General features: G+C 36.9%; 1 protein-coding gene across 5 annotated transcripts in view; it reads right to left on the bottom strand.

Moving 5' to 3' along the window:
* Positions 1 to 22239, bottom strand: part of Sbno1 (strawberry notch homolog 1) — a 57564-nt gene that overhangs the window by 22770 nt on the left and 12555 nt on the right. For 4 of the 5 annotated variants that reach the window (XM_071616169.1, XM_027921331.3, XM_071616184.1 and 1 more), the window contains 12 exons: positions 17143 to 17243; positions 13036 to 13132; positions 9149 to 9309; positions 7813 to 7946; positions 7560 to 7650; positions 6245 to 6406; positions 4167 to 4302; positions 3838 to 3943; positions 3552 to 3705; positions 3027 to 3209; positions 1861 to 1958; positions 195 to 346 (listed from right to left, as the gene is read on the bottom strand). In XM_071616169.1, coding sequence (XP_071472270.1) covers positions 195 to 346; positions 1861 to 1958; positions 3027 to 3209; positions 3552 to 3705; positions 3838 to 3943; positions 4167 to 4302; positions 6245 to 6406; positions 7560 to 7650; positions 7813 to 7946; positions 9149 to 9309; positions 13036 to 13132; positions 17143 to 17243 — 1575 coding nt within the window. The remainder of the gene's footprint in view (positions 1 to 194; positions 347 to 1860; positions 1959 to 3026; positions 3210 to 3551; positions 3706 to 3837; positions 3944 to 4166; positions 4303 to 6244; positions 6407 to 7559; positions 7651 to 7812; positions 7947 to 9148; positions 9310 to 13035; positions 13133 to 17142; positions 17244 to 22239) is intronic. The other variant, XM_071616178.1, reaches the window with a different exon arrangement.

The raw sequence follows: 22239 nt of genomic DNA, 5'->3' as shown, positions 1-22239 counted from the left end.
CTAGGGATGTGGCTTAAGCGGTATCGCGCTCGCCTGGCATGCGTGCAGCCTGGGTTCGATCCTCAGCACCACATACAAACAAAGATGTTGTGTCCGCCGAAAACTAAAAAATAAATATTAAAATTCTCTCTCTCTTTTAAAAAAAATTCAAATTTAAGTTCTTTCAACATTAACATTTAAGGAAAAGCACTCACCTTTCCGCTTCTTTACTTTACTTTCTTTACAAGGACTATCTCTGGGTGAGCTGTTATTACTTGGAGCCGTCAGATCAATTCCCAGCAGACTATAAAGTTTCTTTCTATCTGGAGCAGGGAAGTGTTTTTCAATGAGTGACTGTAGGACTCCTCTGTAGGAAAGAGAATAATTTATTACATGTAAAGTCCTACTAAATATATTTCTATGAAAAAAATACACTTTGCTCAATCTTACAAAACACAACCCAGTTCAAATAAATTCTAATTTTCTAGGTCAAATCTGTACAATTATTATACTGTACACAAAATCACATAAGCAATTTTCATATGTCCTCATAGCTACACTATAAAGTAAAAGACCTGGGTATAGTAGAACATAACTGTAGTCCCACTACCTGGAGGCATGGCAGGAGGATCATTTGAGCCAAGACCAGCCTGGGCAAAATAGCAAATACTGGGAAAAGGAAAAAAAAAAACAACAACAAACCAACCCCCAAACCAGCTACTCAGGAGAATCCCAGACTGGGCAACAAAGTGACCCAGTATTTGTGAGGCCCTGGATTTACTTCCTGGTGCCACAAAATAAACACAATCAAATTCATTATTTGGGGGGGGGGGGGCAAGGTGTAGTGGCAGATACCCTTAATCCTTTAATATTAGTGACTTGGGAGGCTAATGCAGAGGTATCACAAGTTCAAGGTTAACCTAAATAAATTATATATTCAGGCAAATATATAATTACAAAGAAAACTCGCAATCAAATGCTAACCTTTTGGACTCCCCTAACAACTCAGGTTATATTCAATCACTCTTGAGAAAAAAAATCAGATATCCAAAACCCTGTTTCTAAAAAATAAGTGAATAATAAAATGGCTGGGATGTAGCTCAATGGTAGATAGCCAGAATTTAATTCATATTACTACAGGAAAATATAAACTTGATAACATTTTAACGCAATATAGCACTTCAATGTTTAATAAGATGTTTTATATTTTTTTCCTTAGGAAGCCTTTGAAATCTGGTGTGTATTTTACATTAATGGCACTAAATCTGGAAAGGTCATTTCAACTGCTCAATAGCCACATGTGACAGGTGGCAGTTCTAGGCAGTTAAGTACAGAAAAATACAAATTTTGCTAAGCTGTTCTCAGTTGTATTTACCTGTATTCCCAAAGGCAAGAAAGAGTATAAAGATTATATACTAATTTTATTATCAGAATTTTTTAAGATTTTGGAAGATCTCAGGTCTATTTTTTTTTTTTTTTTTAGGTATGGGGATATATGGGGGGTTTTCCATATTTTCTAGCATATCTTATAATGGGGCTGACTACAGTTACTATTCTTCTGCGAAATAAAAAATACATAAAGCTTAACTGAAACCCAATCACATTGTCACATATTTCTAAGATGTACAACACAAAAATTAAGTTCTTCTGTTAGTTCACATATTATGTGTAATACTGGCAAAATGCTTAACATTTCAGGATCATGAGATTTTTATATTATTAATTCCCAAAAGACATTGCAATATAAACAAGGACAGAATTGCAAAAACCCAGAAGGGTAAACTTTTGAAAATATAAGTGAACAAAAAATTCTGCCTCAAGGAAATGCCAACATTTGAACTAATCTAAGTAAAAACTCAAGAAGAAAACCAAAAATGTTACTTGGCAGTTGAAACAAAATCATTCAATTCTCCTCCGCCCTCTTCCAAGGCTTCTAAAGTCCTAGCTTCTCCTGTGGACTGCAGACCAATTACGACGCACTGGAGAAAAGAAAATGTATTTATTATAAGTGTATTTAATATAAATAAAAATATATTTATGGTTTCTTATGAAGACATATTTTCAAATAGTGAAAACTTGTTTAAAAAGAGTCAAAGAATGGGCCTGTAATTCCAGCAGCTCAGGAGGTACAGGCAGGAGGATTGCAAGTTCAAAGCCAGCCTCAGCAACAGCAGGGAGCTAAGCAACTCAGTGAGACCCTGTCTCTAAATAAAATATAAAACAGGGTTGGGGATGTGGCTCTGGGGTTATGTGTCCTTGAATTCAAAATTTTCATAGAATGACACCATTAATGTAAAGAATGTTTGATTCATTACATATATTTGAGATATACTATATCTCAAAAACTCAGGAAATAGATTATAAATAGCAAGCAAGATTACTATTCCTGACTTTAGGGAGTTTACAGATCTTGTGTTTTAAGTAGATACTATATTCATCAAGGGTTAGGGTTGTGGCACAGTGGTAGAGCACTTGCCTTGCATGTATAAGGCACTGGGTTCAATTCTCAACACCTCATATAAACAAAATAAAGGCATTCTGTCCATCTACAACTACAAAAATTTTTCTTTAAAAAAAGGCTGGTGATGTAGGGCTGGGCTGTGGCTCAGCAGTAGACCGCTTGCCTAGCATGTGCGAGACCCTGGGTTCAATCCTCAGAACCACATAAAAATAAATAAAATGAAGATATTTAAAAAAGGGGGACCACGATGCAGCTCAGTAATTAAGTGTCCTAGTTTCAATCCCCCATGAAAGTAAAGAAAGAAAGGGGAAAAAAAAAAACAGTTTAAGGAGATACACATCCCCAGATCATTAGCAGTGACAGGTAGGGATGGCAGACATAGAATTATTTATTATATCATATACTGAACTATCTAAAAAATGTTCTAAACAGACACTGGTTTTATGGTTTTAAAAAATCTATGTTTATAAGTTTTAATACATTAATATATTTGCAACTATTCTTCAGAAGATCCAACTCACAAGTAGAAAAAAACACCCACAAAACTAACAACTTAAGGAAAACCAATAAGTCTTCCCCAACTTACTTTTCCATTCTTGATTTCCTCCCGAGCTAGTTGCACAACCCTTTTAACTTTGGATGCTATGCACAAGTATTTGAAAAACCTCTGGTGAGCGGACCAGAACTGACCCCACATGGACTTCTTCATTCGTTGTTCGGCATCAATCAGATCTGCAGCTTGCTGAAACCGCTCTCTGGCAATGACCCACTGAAGATACAGAATCAACATTTTACATATTTCATCTATGAACACAGCTATATAATGCAGTTATTCAATCTTCAGTAACTGGGAATCAAAATTTCTTAATACATAATGCAGTTATCTTACAGGATATAGCTACATTATAATTTCAAAATTTATGTAACCGAAATAAATGGAAAACCTGGAAAATTTGGGAAATGATGACTTGGGTAAATAGCCTGTCATAATATTTATTTGTTGTTTCACAGCGAAATGGTTTCTTGTGGGCTGAGACATTACAATGGACAGACCTAACAGAAGCCTTATCAATTACATTAAAAGCATCAGAAATTAAGAAACATTTCTCACCAGCTTGACTGCTTTGTTATACATTTTAACATAGCTCTGAGAAAGAAGAACTTCCTCAATTTTGAAGGTCACTCCAGTAAAGCTCAGCTGTCGGGCAATGTACATTCCTCTAAGCTTCATATCCATGGCAACAATTTCCATGGCACCAACCCCTCTGAATAAAATTAAAACACACAGTAACTATCAGTAAATAAATTAGAACTTAACATACAGTGATGGGGTTTTAGCAGTAACACATCTATTAAAGATTCCTAATGGGAAAAGTATGCGCCATAAGCCATATTACCTGCGTTCCACTGCTTGAATAAAATCACTGAATTCTCTAAATGGAGTTCCCTCACCCCATATTCCAAGCCGGTTCATGTAGGCCATGTTGCGCGGTTCAGAAGCACCTGGAAAACCCCCAAATATATTAGAACTGCAAAAATGGCATATACCTATCTCTGGTTTTTTTTTTTTTTTTTAAAACAAAGTTGGTGTTATTTTATTTGGACCTTTTTTATTTTGTTAATTTATATGAATCGAACTCTGTGCCTTGCATATACTAGGCAAGTGTTCTACCACTGAACTACAACCCCAGCCCCACCTATCTCTTTACATTAGAAAACTACTTACCAGTGGCACTAGCATAAACAACTCTGGCTTTTGGCAATTTGTTCTGAAGCTCCAGAACTGCTAAGCCTGTCTTGGTTGGCTTTGAAGAACCAACAGGACAAAGGTTTTTTGCTTTATGACATTCATCAAACACTATCTATTAGGAACAAATTAAGGAACATATCACATTAATATTAAATGCCATGGAAGGAGACCCTCATTGTTACACAAATTACATATAAGAGGTTGTGAGGGAAAGGGGAAAAAAACAAGGAGAGGGGCTGGGGATGTGGCTCAAGTGGTAGTGCGCTTGCTTGGCATGCATGTGGCCCGGGTTCGAACCTCAGCACCACATACAAACAAAGATGTTGTGTCCGCCAAAAACTAAAAGAATAAATATTAAAAATTCTCTCTCTCTTTAAAAAAAAAAAAACAAGGAGAGAAATGAATTACAGTAGATGGGGTAGAGAGAGAAGATGGGAGGGGAGGGGAGTGTGGATAGTAGAGGATAGGAAAGGTAGCAGAATACAACAGTTACTAATATGGCATTATATAAAAATGTGGATGTGTAACCGATGCGATTCTGCAATCTGTATTTGGGGTAAAAATGGGAGTTCAAAACCCACTTGAATCTAATGTATGAAATATGATATGTCAAGAGCTTTGTAATGTTTTGAACAACCAATAAAAAAAAAAGAAAGGAAAAAAAAAAGAAAAGCTACTGAGTAAGGTTAAAAAAAAATATTAAATGCCTATGAATTTTCAGCAAAAATTAACTTTTTCTTTGATGTCTTCTGGTTTTCTTTTCAAGATTACAGGCGTGGGCTGAGGATGTGGCTCAAGCGGTAGTGCGCTCGCCTGGCATGCGTGCGGCCCGGGTTCGATCCTCAGCACCACATACAAACAAAGATGTTGTGTCCGCCGAAAATTAAAAAAATAAATATTTAAAAAAAAAATTCTCTCTCTCTTTCCCCCTCTCTTCAAAAAAAAAAATGTGGTGAGCCAGATCATTAAAAAAAAAAAAAGATTACAGCGCATAGGAAGATCTCTATGTGCTTCTCCTCTATTTCATCCCCCGCACCCACCTCCCAGGCTCTGAGGAATCCACTGAATTTGGTATTTATCTTAACCACTGTGTATGTGAACAGTACTAAGAATTAAACCTATGAGCACTTTACTACTGAGCTACATTACATCCCCAGTCTTTTTAAATTTTAAGACAGGGCTAAGGCAGGTCCAAAATTGCATTGCTCTTGCATAAACCTCCAGAATCACTGGGACTACAGGAATACACCAAGCTGTCCAGCTATTTTTTAAAATCCTGAGACAGGGTATGGCTAAATCAGCTGCGCAAAGACTTATAGTCCTCCTGCCTCAGCCTCCCAAGCCGGAATTCCAGGCAAGTGGCGCTGTGCCTGAACAGATATTTAAGTTCTTAATTAGAATGAAAAAAAAATACCTGCTGCAAGAGAGATATTTTGGTAAAAACTATGTACTTAGAAGAATAATTGGCAACTAATTTAACCAGCACTTTAATTTAACCAGGACACTTTATATCCCTCATGCAGGATGATATAAAATGTGCTATGAACAAATACATTTTGAAAAAAAATATTCTTAGGTACTAAATGTTTAAATATGCAATATAAATCCCCAAATAAGTTAACAGGGGACTGGGGATGTGGCTCAAGCGGTAGCCGGCTCGCCTGGCATGCGTGCGGCCCGGGTTCGATCCTCAGCACCACATACAAACAAAGATGTTGTGTCCGCCGAGAACTAAAATAAATAAATAAATAAATATTTAAAAAAAAAAAAAAATTCTCTCTCTCTCCCTCTCTCTCACACACTCTCTTTAAAAAAAAAAAAAAAGGTTAACAGAATAATTCGGAATTCCCCTATATATAAACACTTCCCAAAACCAGGAGTTTAAATATTGATGCACTATCTGACAGATTTTCCAGGTGCCTTAGACTCTAATCATTAAAGTGCTCATTTTCAAAAATTATTAAACTGAGCATTCTTCCTTTGTGAAGGTACTTCCTTAGAAATCTTTGTGCAATTAAGAAATATAAAATAAATACAACTGTCATAAAGGATACCACTCCATCGAAGTCATCACCGCACCAATGCAGAAGTTGTTTTAACCTAGTTTTATATTTACCACCAGATTGGCTTTCACCAATAAGGGAAGAATAGGTAGCAAAAATAACACCCTTTTTCACACTCCCATTATGTTTGGAAGAAATTTTTCCATATTTAAACTAAAAAAAAAAAAGAGAGAGAGAAGAATGTGATTAGCATACCTTTCTCTTGGAAACATTTATCCCATCCCAACCTCTTCACCTGGTAGGCTCAAGACAAGTACAGAAAAATCAAACTACCACTTAAGACAATATGCAAAATTTCTTGTATGTACACACACACACTTTTTGGTACAGGATTTACTTTTCAAATTCTCAAGAAAATCTATCACCAAAAAATGAAAACCAAACTCCCCTAAGAAAAAGGTACAATACTTACTCCACAAATATTTATTGTAGACTGATTATATGGCAGGCACTGTGATTTAAGTTCTAAGAGTATGGATTTATGAGTAATAGTTAATACGCTCTTACTCATCTATACTGCTCAAAAATAAAAACCATTTGTAGATGCCAGTTGCATGTTTTTAAATTGTTCGTAGTCAAAACAGTGTTTTTAACTGCCCATCAATTCAATTCATTATTCAGATCCCCTGTTCATCAGTGACTTGCTTATTGGAGAGGCAACAGCAAAAAATGAACCAATTTAAGACTCACTGGGAAAGTAGACTTACATGTACTTTTTTTTTTTATTTGCACTCTACCACCGTGCCACAACCCCAGCCCCAACATGTACTTATTTTTAAGGATAATGGGGAGTCACTTGTAGGTCTGTCACATGTACCTTTACAATTAAAAGATGCACAGAATGTTAATAAAGCTTTCCTAAATGAACAATAAGGTTCTAATCAAATTAAAATTTGCTTTAGATACCAACATACATTTTCTTGCAGACACGCAAGTCCATTAGCTGGACAAATACTGAAAACAGTCTCCAAGCCAATTTCCAACATACACTATAGGGGATTTGGTGACCTAAAATGACAGGCACACTACCTTTCTACACTACCCTTAATGCCATAAAAAATTACTCTAGAAACTAACACTGAAGACTTAGAGGCTAAATGCTATTACAGCAGGGAACTTGCCTATTTTGCTTGCTACTATATGACAAAGAGTCATACCCTCAAAGAGCAGCTGGCACTCACTACCCTTTCTATGGAATAGCTCATTTAATCCTCAGCAACTGTGGAAAGAGTAGAAACTATTACTCCCATCTCAAAGAGGAGTCAATACTTTACTAAATTTCCAACTGAACAGGAAACTTTCATACCTTATTTAATGAATGAACCAAAATGTTTTTTGCTCCAATATCCCTCAAATCTCTTTCAGCATCATACTTTAAGTCATTTGAAACACTAAACCTGTTTTAAAGAAAAAAAAAATTAAATTCAAATCACATCATTCTAGAATTCAGGAATAAAGCCAGGTTTTGACACTTCAAAAGACCTACACACTAAAACCCATCTCTATATGAAGTTAATTATTCAGAAATGAGAGCTACTGAAGACAAACCAAACTCTTACCATAATGCTCTTTTTCTACTCAACAAGTAATTTTCATAGATGATTCCTGCTATCGTCCTGCCTTTTCCCACACCTGCACCATCACCTATTAGGAAGCCAGCTCGATCTCCATTAGGTAGGAATGTTTCATGTTGCTGAAAAAAAAAAATGGTTAGAGTGTAATCCTATATATGTGTATGTTTTTTTTAAATTTATTTTTATTTATTTATTTTATGTGGTGCTGAAAAATATATGTATATATTTTTTAAATGATTTTACTTATTTGTTTTCAGTAGTGCTGAGGATGTAGCCCAGTGTCACACACATGGTAGGCAAGTATTCTACCACTGAGCTACAACTTCAGCCCCAATCCTATATATATTTTTATCTTTCATATATGGTTTAAAGAACATACTGACTTCACCTATTTTTACATGAATTACAAAGGGTTTAGTACTTCAAGGTAAATACTCTTTACAGACTTATCACATTTTCTTCTCTTATTTTCCCAGTCATCAAAAACTCAGGCTATAAAATGGTGAGAAATCCTCCATACCCCTTTCAACATTTACATACTCAAATGCAAACTTCTATGTCACATGTGATTTGGGGTGGGTGTTAGCTATGTAAGTCATTAATTTCAGAGAAAAAATGTCTAAAATCCTTTCAACACTGGTGTTTAACTCTAGGTCACATAGCTTTCAAGGCCTATTGAATACGCCTTGCAATGTGGTCACATATATTTACTCCATCATCCACAAAAGTAGGAGCAGTCTATCTTTCCAGCTTTGGGTAGTAACAAATATCCACACATACGTATTTTTATTTTTGGTACTGGGGATTGAGCCCAGAAATGCTTTACTACTAAATTATATTTTTATTTTTAATTTAAGACAAGTTCTCAATTGCTAGCACAGGTCTTAAACTTGTAATCCTCATGACTCACACAGTGATTACCAGCATGGGCCATTGTGCTTGGCTTTGTTTGTTTGTTTTGAGGTACTGGAACCCAGGGATGCTCTACCACAAAGCTATATCCCCAGTCCTTTTACTCCCAGCAACTCAGGAGGCAGAGTCAGGAAGATCACAAGTATAAGGCCAGTCTCGGCAAACTTGGTGAGACCCTCGCTCAAAAAAAAAACTTCAAAAACAAAAACAAAAACAAAAAAACACAAACAAAAACACTGGGGATATGGCTCAGAGGTAAAATACCCCTGAGTTCAATCCTTAATACAAAAAAATAAAAATAAAAAAGATTTTCATGCAAAAAAGCTACCTTTCGACTAAAATAACCATAGTACACAGACTCAGGTAAAAAAAAAACATATATTATATATAATTATGAATTCTTGCTTACCTGGGCTGCATATGTAACTGCTTCAAGCTGTAAAGCTGATAACCAGCCATTATCAATGGTCTCTTCAGAAATAGATGTTTTGTACCAAACATCAGGAGGAGTAACACTGGATAAAGAGCTAGTTTCCACTACAGCATCTGGGTGACGCAGGCCAATTTTCACTAGAAAATTTTTAAAACACTTCATTTATAACATTCTAATAACATTTTCAGTTTTATTCTAACATTTTTCTTAAAACAAGAAAATAAATAACTACTCCAAGGTTGTAGAGAAAAAGTTACTGATAATAAAGTAAATAAATTTGGCTAAAATGAGTAACAACTGCATATGATTTGGACAGAGACACAATGATAAGGTCTAATTTTAAAACTCAGAAATTAATTGGGCATTGTGGGCATGTGTATAGTCCCAGGACGTCAAGACAGGAGGATCGCTCCAGTCGATGAGTTTAGAGGCCAGCCTGGGCAACATAGCAGGACATTATTTCAAAAAATAAATAAAGTTAAAAAAAAAAAAAAATTCAAAGACACGAATTCAGTGCACACCATCAGGTTTTCCAGAAATAACTCATTAATCCTAGGTTATACCTCACTCATTTCATTCAGAGAAATAAATCTGTAATCTGATTTTACTTTGAAAGGAAAACCCTACCTATAATATTAAAGAGCAATTAACTCCTCACAATGTAGAACACTAATAATCTTAAATGGTGGCAAATGTTTTCTGATCAAATAGTAAATATTTTCAGTCATACAGCTTCCCCTGTAACTACTACAGTGGAAAAGCAGCCATGGACAGTAAATACACCAACGAGTATGACCATGTTTCAACAAAACTTCATTTACTAAAGCAGGGATTTCATCTGCTAACCTCTGTTTTAAAAGGTCATAGGCAGCTGGGCTCATTGGTGAATACCTGTAATCCCAGCAGTTCAGAAGGCTGACACAGGAGGATCTCGAGTTCAAAGCCTGCCTCAGCAATGGTGAGGTGCTAAGCAACTCAGTGAGATCCTGTCTCTATGTAAAATACAAAATAGGGCTAGGGATGTGGCTCAGTGGTCAAGTGCCATGGGGTTCAATCATCAGTTCCCTTGTCCCTCTCAAAAACAAACAAAAAAAAACATAGACAAGTTCCTGACCCTCTCAAAATAAATAAATAAAAATCATAGACAAATTCTTGACCCTTGTGTGAAAACTTTAAATTTAGAAGAAAAAAACAATTCCAGACACCATACCCACCCCGTTTGATATTCTTTTTTTTTTTCCTTTCCTGTACTGGGGGTTAAACTAAGGGTCACTCAACTGCATTCTTACCCCTTTTTTTATTTTGAAACATAGTCTCACTAAATTGCCCAGATTGATGTCAAATTTGCAATCCTCCTGGCCCCAGGCTTCCAAGTTGGTGGCATATATGTGTACATCCCCACTCCTGGCTCAAACCCAATGGCTCACGCATGCTAGGCAAGCACTCTACCACAGAGCCACAACCCTGGCCCAGAAAACTCATTTTAAATATTTAGTGTATCAGGGACAACATGAAGTTGGTCAACAGAATTTTAGTTCAATTTAAATATTACTATTGTAGGGGCTGGGATTGTAGCTCAGTTGGTAGAATGCTTGCCTAGTGAGCGTGGGACACTGCGTTTCATCTGCAGCGCCATATAAAAATAAAATTAAGGTGTTTTGTCTATCTAATAGGAAAAAAAACAATAAAACACTTTTTTCCAAGATTTTTTAAAATACCTTTGTTAAACCCCAGCCCTTGGGCTGGGGATGTGGCTCAAGTACTAGTGCACTCACCTGGCATGCGTGAGGCACTAGGTTCGATTCTCAGCACCACATAAAAATAAAGACATTGTGTCCACCTAAAACTAAAAAATAAATATAAAAAAAAAAACCCCGTCCCTCCAACATTTTTTTAAAATATTTTTTTAGTTGTTGACAGACCTTTATTTTTATTTATTTGTATGCGGTACTGAGAATCGAACCCAGTGCATCACACATGCTAGGCAAGCGCTCCACCACTGAGCTACAATCCCAACTCCATTTTTTTTTTTAGTATTTATTTTTTAGTTGTAGTTGAACACAGTACCCCTATTTCGTTTGTTTATTTCTATCTGGTGCTGAGGATCGAATCTAGTGCCTCACGCGTGCCAGCCAAGCGCTCTATCCCTGAACCACAACCCCAGCCCAATAAAAATATATTTTTAAAAAAATAAATATTAGCAGCTTTTTACAAATTCTAAAATTTATAAAAGATATTTTCTAGACATAGATTTTCATCCATGATATTACCCACACAAAATGAAAAAGTAAAAATTTCTATATAAACACTTAAAAATAATTAAATTTCAACTTTATAGAGTGGCCACTAAAAAAATTAATCATGGATATTATCTTATAGGCAAAAACTATGTTAAGAAAAATCAGTGATTTTTTTTTTTAAAACATTTATTTTTTAGTTGTAGTTGGACACAATACTACCTTTGTTTATTTATTTTTATGTGGTGCTGAGGATGGAATGCAGGGCCTCACACATGTTAGGCAAGTGCTCTACCACTGAGCCATAGCCCCAGCCCAAAAATCAGTTATTTTTAAATAGCACAAGTTATTTAAAAGTCCAATGTCTTTATGCTTTTGAATAACCTGTGCAAAATATACATTATTACATATATTTACATCTCTACAATTTGTTTCGATTTTATAAGCTCTATTTATTTGAGCAAAATAAACTTTAAACAAAATATAACCCAAGAATTTCTTTTTTTTGGTACTAGGGACTGAACCAAGGGTATTTAAACACTGAGCCACATCCCCAGTCCATACTTTATGTTTTGTTTTGAATCAGGCCTCACTAAATTTGGTGAGGTTGGCTTTGAACTCAAGATCTCCTACCTCAGCCTCCCAAGCTGCTGGGATTACAGGCATGCACCACCATGCCCAACTATAACCTAAGAATTATTAATCTTAGTTTTAAAAAAACTTCAACCTGGGGGCTAGGGTTATGGCTCAGTGGTACAGTACTTGCCTAGCATGTATGCATGAGGCGCTGCGTTCGATCCCCAGCACTATATAAAACAATAAGTAAACAAAATAAAGGTATTGAGTCCATCGACAACTAAAAATATTATTTAAAAAAATCTTCAATCTATAACAAAGTTTTCAAATTGTGTAGAGGAAAAAAATCTTCAGTAAAATTTTCATATAGCTTTACTTATTCTTATGGTACTGGAGACTGAATCCAGGGACCCTCTACCACTCAGTTATATGCTCACTCCTTTTTGTTTTTTATATTGAAGTAAGATAAAATTTCAATTTCTCAGGCTTGCCTCAAACTTGCAATCCTTTCTCAGCCTCCCTCCTAGTTGAGATTACAGGCAGGCATCATTGCACCCAGCTAACATAACCAAAACACATTATAAAACGTATATTAGTCAAATCCTATGGTATTCAATACTAACAAGTTCTAATGGATAAAAGTGAGTACGGGAGCCAGGTGTACTAATGCATGCCTGTAATACCAGCTACTTGGGAGGCTAAAGCAAGAGAATTACAAATTCAAGGCCAGTCTAGGCAATTTATTAAGACCTTGTTTCACAATAAAACAATATGGAGCCAGATGTGTGGCAGATGCCTATAATTACAGTGATTCGGGAGGGTGAGGCAAAAGGATCACAATTTCCAAGCCAGCCTCAGCAACTTAGCAAGGCCCTAAGTATCTCAGCGAGACCCTGTCTCAAAAGAAAAACTAAAAAAGGGCTGTTTCTGAGAGATTAAGCAACCTTGGGCTCAATCCCCAATACCACAAAAAGATAGTGTAGAGAAGAGTTATTTAAATTCCAGAGGAACCCAGAAGTCTTATAATTTTGACAAATCCCAAAGACTTACACTTTATCGGCATATATTCAGCATAGGTTTCTGCATGACCCATTTCTTCTTCATCTTCTTCCTCTGGTTCATCTTCCTCTTTTACAACAGGAACCTTCTGTAACAAAGAAAGTATCATCAATACCAAGTCCAGAAGCCAGAGGCCCAGCCAACACAGAAAAACTATTCTGTGGGAATATCCACAATCTTTATACCTGGAAAGTTTGTAATGTCACCTCTTGCACATTTCCTAAAAACTTAAGTCATACTTTGCAACTTCCCTGCTTCTCTAATGATAAGCACAGCCAACAGCAACCCACTCTACTCCTTACAGACAAATCAGTAACCACAGGGCTCCAATCCCTCAGTCACCATTATCTGGAACTATTTTTCCCTTCAATATTACCTCTCTGTTACCCACATCTCACTCTAATACCTCAGTCCTCCTCATTCCAATTCCAGTGCTAGAAAGAACAAGGAATGTGAAGACTAAAAGTGAAATAGCCCAACACAGAGTCCATGCAATCACAGCAGAACTAAGTCTCACATCGGGACCACCTTCTCATTCCACTCCCTCGTGTCTTCTTTCCCTCAGATGCTAATATCAAAACTCAAAAAGAGATTCTGGAGTTTAAAGACTCTTCAAGAGTACAGAGAATTTACTCAAGACTTCTGTTTCTCCACAATCACAACAAGCACACATAAGGTGGCCACAGACTTCATTCTTCAAACCTAACACACTTGAGGGTAAAATGGAGTGCTATAAACAGTTACACTAAGAAACAAAGAATAAACCAAGACTGTCCCTAGTAAATCCAGGGAATGGACCAAATGTTACAGAGAAGGGAATGAAAAGGGAATGAATGGGAAGATCCTGAACATGTCTTTCTTCACTACCAGTAAAACCATTAAACAGCTCCTTATTCCAGGAACAGCAGAGAAAATGTTGTGAAACTCAAGTGTATCAAGAAATCAGAGGGCTGGGGATGTGGCTCAAGCGGTAGCGCGCTCGCCTGGCATGCGTGCGGCCCGGGTTTGATCCTCAGCACCACATAAAGATGTTGTGTCCACCGAAAACTAAAAAATAAATATTAAAAAATTTCTCTCTCTAAAGAAAAAAGAAATCAGAAAGGGCTAGGTTGTGGCTCAGTGGTAGAGCACTTGCCTCGGACATGTGAGGCTCTGGGTTGATCCTCAGCACCACATAAAAAGTAAACAAAGATATTGTGTCCATTTATAACTAAAAAAAATTTAGAAATATTTTTCAAAAGGGCTGGGGTTGTGGCTCTGCGGTAGAGCATTCGCCTTGCACTTGTGAGACCCTGGGTTCGATCCTCAGCACCACTAAAATTAAATAAATGAAATAAAAGTATTGTGTCCAGCTACAACTAAAAAATAAATCATAGCAAGGAGAAAGAGGCAGAAAACCTAGTCAGAAATTCTAGAGTAGAGAGATCCCTGAAAGGTAAGGCAGGTTTATTTCTCTCATTATTTGCCTGAACCTGGAGAATATGATGGCACAAAGATGCTCAGTGTGAAAAGGAAAAGGGGTGTGTGTACATGTGAGAGCACGTGGGGGACCCGCTAATCAATACTGACGGGATCCTGAGATTGAATCCAAAGTACTCCAAAAGTTCTTAGAATTACACCAAAATGAAACCCAATTTCAGAAACTGGAAACCAATGGGACTGGCAAGAAAAACAAAACTGATTCCCAATTCTGTTTTTTTGTTTTTTTTTAATATTTGTTTTGGTTTTTGGTTTTTTTGGTACTGGGGATTGAGCTCAGGGGCACTCTACCATTAAGCCACATCCCCAACCCTATTTTGTATTTTATTTAGAGACAGGACCCCACTGAGTTGCTTAGCAACCTGCTTTGTTGAGACTGGCTTTGAACCTGCTATCCTCCTGCCTCAGCCAAGCTGCTGGGATTACAGGTGTGCAACACCACACCTGGCATCAGTCCCCTTAAAAAAAAAGTTTTAAATAGGTTGTCACTAAGTTTGGCCTTGTACTTATGATTCTTCTACCCCAGCCTCCTCAGTAGCTGATACTATAAGCATGCACAACTGCTGCTCACAGTTCAACACCATTTCTAAGCCAAGTGGTTGTGAAATGGCAACTAACAACAAGTTTTGGATCAAGGAGATAATGGGTTGAGGGAAACCATGACTCCTGGGCAATGCCTGCCAACACACAATGCAGACATTCACTACTCAACACTAGGCAAATTTTACTAGGCAAAGAACACGGGCCTAGGGCTGTCAGATACACTGTTTTTCAAAAATCAGGATTTATGTGGCAGCAACAAATTCAAAATTACTCAAAATATTGTAAATGCCAAAGGGGAAAAAAAACTGTCACCTAGTTTTGGTTCACAGATTACCAATTTGCAATGTATTAGGTGTTTATTCACAAGTAGACTAACCCAGAACTTTTAGGATACTATGGGCAAACTGGTCATGGATTGTAATGGGAACATGAGTAATAAATATATCAAATGTCTCTAAAAGAATAATGCTTTGCTACTGTTATACTAAGTAAACTGGATGTTGCTAGTATGTGGTCTCCTGGTCCCTATTCAAAATCCAAGATACAGGTGCTGTGCAGTCTCCAACAGCCACCTCTCATTTTCTTTTTTTTTTTCTCTTTCCCCTTGCTCTTTTCAAATTCCCTCCTATAATTCTCCTAGGTTAGTCCCTCATTACCTCACTTTTAGATTACTAACCAGTCTTCAACCTGCCTCTCTCCCTACCCATCCTGAGTCACTAGCAGGCTTCTCCCTTTCCTCCAGTGGCTCCACCAAACTGATGTTCTTTAAGCTCAATTCAGGGCCCTCCATAGAACCTTCATCTTTCACTGTAAGTTCTTCCTGCAAATCATACCTCCTTCATAGGTAAAAAGCTTCATGGAGGTCTCACCTTTCTCCAAACTCATAATCTCTATTGTGAGGATCAAACTGTACATTCTGGTCAACCTATACTACTACTTAATTCAGGTGGTTGTCACATTTTATGTTTATGGGAGGGAGGGACACCAAATAACATTCTTCTTATAGAAATCCACTCCACTTACGTTATCCACAGAAAAGTTACTAAATATTTAAAAATCAATTGACCTAACACCTACCACATTTCTAATATAAAGAGAAAAGATTATCACAAATTATTCATATATAAATCATTATACATGGGAGGCTGAGTAAGGAGCATCACAGGTTCAAGGCCTGCTTGGGCAATTTAGTGTATCCCTATCTTGAAATTAAAATATATATTTTTAAATGTGCTACAGATACTGGGCCCAGTGGTGCACACCTGTAATCCCAGCAACTCAGGAGGCTGAAACAGAATGGCAAGTTCAAGGCAAGCTTCAGCAGCAACCTGGGGCCTAAGCAACTTAGAGAGATCCGGTCTCAAAAATATAAAAAAAATTTACAAAGGGCTGGGTATTCAACTCACTGATAAAGTACCCCTGGTTTAAATCCCCAGTTAAAAAAAAAAAAAAACAACTAGGCTCGGGAGGCTGAGGCAGGAGGATGGTGAGTTCAAAGTTAGCCGCAGCAACAGGAAGGTGCTAAGCTACTCAGTGAGACTCTATCTTTGAATAAAATACAAAATAGGGCTGGGGATGTGGCTCAATTGTGAGTGCCCGTGAGTTCAAAACCTTACCCCCCTTACCCCCAAAACCCTGCAGCTCTGCAGATGTAGCTCAGTGACAAGAGTGCCTACCATTGCACTTATACTACCAAAAATAAAATAAAATCCTCAGTACTACCATAAATAAAATAAAAAAGAAATCATTACACAATCTGACAGCTCATTCAGGTTCAATCATAAAATGAACAGTTATCAAAGATATTTACCTCTACATTCTTTTTACGTTCTTTTTTCCTAATCAGGTAAAATTCATAACAAAAACCTGTCAAAGCTACGTGTAATATCAATTCCTATCAAACACATAATTTTATAAAATCATCCAGTTTGGTGATTTTATTTACTCTTATGAGGCTTAAGCTTCTCCCATATTTACGTAACACACTTCTCTGTTCAAATCCTCCTGAGAGTTGCTCTAAAGAACTTAAGTATACTTTCATACTACATAAAAACAGATAAACCTTTTGAAACTCACCAAGGTTGGGGAAAAACTTCTCATTTTCATGTCATTTATCCATATTCTTGCTACTTCTTTATTAGAAGACTCTTTCTTCACTGTACCATTACTTACATCAGCTGAGAGGGAGAATATATTCATATATTAGAACAAAATCTCAATTTCTTTTCCTAGTATACAAATTTAGATTTTTATCCATTTCATAAAGGACATCAATATGCCTATTGCTGAATTTAGTGTAAATGTGAAAACATTCCAAATTATTGTGTCTTTATGCAAGAATCAACTTTAGAAAACAAGTAGTTCAAAAGAAATCCACAGAGTGGTGTGGGGGCACACACCTGTAAACCCAGCTACCAGGGAAGCTGAGGTAAGAGTACCGCAAGTTCTAATTTGGTGGTTACTTACTAATTTCTAAAAGAATGATTATTATTTGTAGAAGAAAAATCATTTTGGGAACTCCTTATTTCACTCTTGCCCTTGGAATAAAGATCCACACAATGACTGGACCCTTTCTTCTATATCAGCGGTTTTCAAAATATTTTTAAATACAGCACCCCAGAACCCAAATCAGTTAAACCTAAACTATTTAACTGAATGGGTTTATGGAGTAGGGTGGGGCCAAAGACTGTGTAACCAACCTCTAATATCCCTGAAGCACCTCTAGTATGAAGGAGTTTTGATATTACAGTGTGAAAATCACCGCTCTTGAGAGAAGGCAGACTGGGGTTGTGGCTCGGCGGTACAGCGCCCACCTAGCACGGGCGAGGCCTTGGGTTCAACCGTCAGCACCACATAAAAATAGATAAATTAATTAAAGATATTGTATCCAACTACAACCAAAAAATAGATATTAAAAAAAAAAAAAAAAAAGAGAGAGAGAGAGAATGCCAGTAAGTTTGATTAGCATCTATCTATTCTACCAAAGATTGGGAGTATTTGGGAAGTTTACCACTTGGGAGTCTAAAATAAGTAGATGTAATAAAAGTCTTAAAAAATATTAAAAAGGAGGAAACTGAAACAGTTGAAAAACTCTGGAAAAAACAGTGATCATTTCAAAATTTTAAGACTAGAACTCAAGGGCTGGTGTTGTAGCTCAGTGGTAGAGCACTTGCCTAGCATGTGTGAGGCACTGGGTTTGATACTCACCGCAGCATACAAATACATGAATAAAGAAAAAAAATAGTAGATCTCAAGTGAGATCAGAACCCAAATGCCTAAGAGCCCCAAAAGGGGCAATACTGCACAATAAAAATGGAACATGTGTCAGGCTCATTGGCACATGCCTGTAATCCCAACGGCTCATGAGGCTGAGGCAGAAGGATTATGAGTTCAAAGCCAGCCTCAGCAAAAGCAAGGCGCTAAGCAACTCAGTGGGACTCTGTCTCTAAATAAAATACAAAGGGCTGGGGTTGTACCTCAATTGGTAAAGCATTTGCCTTGAATGTGTGAGGCACTGGGTTCGATTCTCAGTACCATATAAAACCAAATGTGTCTGTCTACAACTAAAAAAAAAATACTTAAAAGGGACAAATATTAAATAAAATACAAAATAGGGCTGGGGATGTGGCTCAGTGGTTGAGTGCCCCGAGTTCAATACCTGATACCAAAAAAAAAAAAAAAAAAGTGGAACACGCAAAATCATCGTGTCTACCATGTTTACACTTTCAATGTCCTTCTCATCAGGAAAAAGATGATCCTTTCCTACAAACCTTTTTCTTCAGCATTCACTTACCATCTTTCTTTATTTAGTCCTATTCTAGTTTGTTAAGTTTTTCAGGATTACATGCAAGGATGATCTTGATTTGCAGGCTTTCATCTTTTAAAAATTACTACATTGTGGGAGAACTTATACCAGATGTTACTCAGCAAGCTCCAATTTATTCTGTTTTTCTCTTCAAACTCTCTTCCCAATGGCATACATCCTATCTTTGAGTTACAAGGGCATAAGCTAATTTGAAAACTAGGATACTCAGGGAACACCTCATATAAAAGGGGCAGGCTTCCTCATTAAACCCAAAGACCTGACTCAAAAGTGGCTTCCACTAACTGCTGACCACCTCAAAATCCCCAGGAGCCATCTAGATGCTGCCTGAACTTTGGCCCTATCAGGCCACCATCCTAAAATCCATGGCAGGAAAGGAAAACCAGTACTGAGACAATTAAAATTATTTCCCAAGTATCCTTTTGCTGTTGGGATATAGGTGGTTGGGTATAGTTAGATCAAAATGATGATGCAATGGTATGGACCCAAACTTAAAAGATTACATGAAAATTTTAATAACCCAACACAGAGATAAAATTAATTCTACATTATCCTAGAAACACTTCTTAATGATTTTTCAGAAAGCCCTCGCCCTCTACTTAATAAACACATGAACATTACAATTTCCAAGCTATCAATTCTGCCACAAACATGTACTGTTCATAGCTCCAACAAACAGAATAAAGTTCTTTGGAAGGAGAAACTGTCCACTTGAAATCTATCATCTTAGACTGGGGTTGTAGCTCAGCAGTAGAATGCTTGCCTAACCATGGGTTCTTCACCCAACACCATGCAAAAATAAATAAAATAAAATAAAAATCACCACCTAATTTGAAAAGCCTAATGAAATGCTATGTATATACTAGTGAAAATCATCAGGAACATGTCTTAACAGCTCACATTTTATCTTCCTACTATCCCCTTCATCCCCGTAAAATTGACCAAAAAAAAAAAAAAGCTATGAACACCCATGTGTGCTGAAACTATAAAAATAGTGGCCAGCACAGGTTATAGCTGAAGTCAGAGTATCTCCAACGGTGCGCACCAGAGGACTATTATAAAACAGGACTCAACACTGGGGGACTTTTATATAACAAAGATTCAAGACAATCTTTAACCCAATGGAGGAGGGAAGGCAAGTCTCTCCCTCTTACAGGTTAACTTTTTTATTTTTTAGTCTCTTAAAAATATACTGCTAGGACTGGAGTTGTGGCTCAGTGATAGAGCACTTGCCTAGCACAGGTGAAGCACTGCGTTTGATTCTCAGCATCACTTACAAATAAATAAATAAAGGCATTATGTCTACAACTTAAAATACATTATACTGCCAAAGTTTGAAATTGTAATAATTAAAAAAAAAAAAAGACACATTATTCTATTTTACCCTTAAAAATTACCTTGGCACACTTACTGGAAGCTTCCTCTGACCACTCCATTTAAAACTTATTTCCTCCTACCCACACACACATTTTCACTTTTCTCCATGGTTCTAGTTACTCTGATATACTATGTAATTAATTTTTTTAAACTACCTGTCTTTCCCACTAGAAAGCAAACTCCTTGAGTACAGAGTTTTTAGTTGTTTTTTTTTCCCCTAGTTATAGACTCAAAATTCCAGAAGAGTGCCTGGCACCTAATACACATTCAAATATTTGCTGAATGAATGAGCAATAAAAGACACTAGAAATAAGAATAACTATAATACTGACATTCCTTATGTATTTTTTTTTAATTTATTTACAAACAAATTCCTTAAAAAGGTGTGGGTCAAGTCATTATTGAGGGGCTGGGTTTGCAGCTCAGTGGTAGAGCGCTTGCCTAGCACAAGTGAGTCCCAGGGTTTGAGCCTCAGCACCACATAAAAACAAACAAAATAGTTGTAGAGATTACCTACAACTATAAACAAATTCTTAAAAAAATCATTGTTGAGTCTTTCCCACTTATATTCTGAACCTGTTCTTTTTTTTTTTAATATTTATTTTTTAGTTTTCAATGGACACAATATTTTTATGTGGTGCTGAGGATCGAACCCAGGCGAGCACGCTCCCACTTGAGCCACATCCCCAGCCGTGAACCTGTTCTTAATTTGAACATTATAATGGAGATGGTTGCACAACTCTATGAACATACTAAAATCCACTAAATTGTATACTCTGAAAGAATAAATGAGCCATGTTGGAATGCCTCTAATCCCAGAAACTGAGGAAGGCAAGTCAGAAGGATCTGACTGAAGTCAGTCTCAGTAATATAGCAAAATCCTATCTCAAAATAGAAAATAAAATGCTGGGGATATAGCCTAACATGTGTGAGGCCCAGGGATTGATTCTCAGCATTGCAAAATATGTCAATAAATTCATTTATTCATTAAATAAAATAAAGGGCTGGGAATATGGCTGGGTGGCAGAGCACTCCTGGGTTCAATCCCCTGTACTGCAATCAATCAATCAATCAATCAATAAATGGCTATTTATCTGAACTATATGTCTCTGAAAAAAAAAATATTATGGGTGCTCATTCTTCAAAGAAAATATAACAATTTTATATTGAAAGTGTATTACTGAACAGGTGTGATGGCACATACCTATAATCCCAGGGACTCAGGCAGCTAATGCAGAAAGATCACAAGTTGGGAGACCAGCCTCAGCAACTTAACAAGACCTTATCTCTAAAAATAAAAAACGCTGGAGAGGGGCTGGGATTGTGGCTCGGAGGTAGAACGCTCGCCTAGCATGCTTAAGGTACTAAGTTCGATCCTCAGCACCACATAAATGTAAAATAAAGATATTGTGTCCACTTAAAAATAAAAAATATATATATTAAAAAGGGGGGGCAGAGATGTAGCTTAGTGGTAAAGCACCCCCTGGGTTCAATCTCCATATCCAAAAAAAAAAAAAAAAGTGTATTAATGAATCAGAGTACTTAAGACAACTACCCACAAGCGATGAAGCCAAGACAGATAAAATCATAAACCATGTAAGTTTAGAGTATCTAAGTATCTAGCCAGACGTGTGATGGTGTATGCCTCTAATCCCAGCAACTTAGGAGACTGAGGCAGGAGGATCCCAAGTTCAAAGCCACACTCAGCAACTTAGGGAGGTCCTAAGCAATTTAGTGAGACCCTATCTCAAAAGGGGTGATGGTGGAGAGGACTGGAAATGTGGTTCAGTGCTTAGGTGGCCCTTGGTTCAATTCCCAATACTAACCCTCCTTCCAAAGAAAAGCCTGCTACCTCAAGTATGGTCCAAAGACCACCAATAAAACATCTCTGGAGAACTTAGAAATGCAGAATCTTGGGCCTCATTCTAAATCAGGCTCTGCTCTTGAACAAGATTCCCAAGTGATTCATTCAT

The sequence above is a fragment of the Marmota flaviventris genome, chromosome 1 (assembly GCF_047511675.1).
Source record: "Marmota flaviventris isolate mMarFla1 chromosome 1, mMarFla1.hap1, whole genome shotgun sequence".
Lineage (NCBI taxonomy): Eukaryota > Metazoa > Chordata > Mammalia > Rodentia > Sciuridae > Marmota > Marmota flaviventris.
Note: the sequence above shows the minus strand (reverse complement) of the source record. Positions and strands in the feature narration are given on the sequence as shown.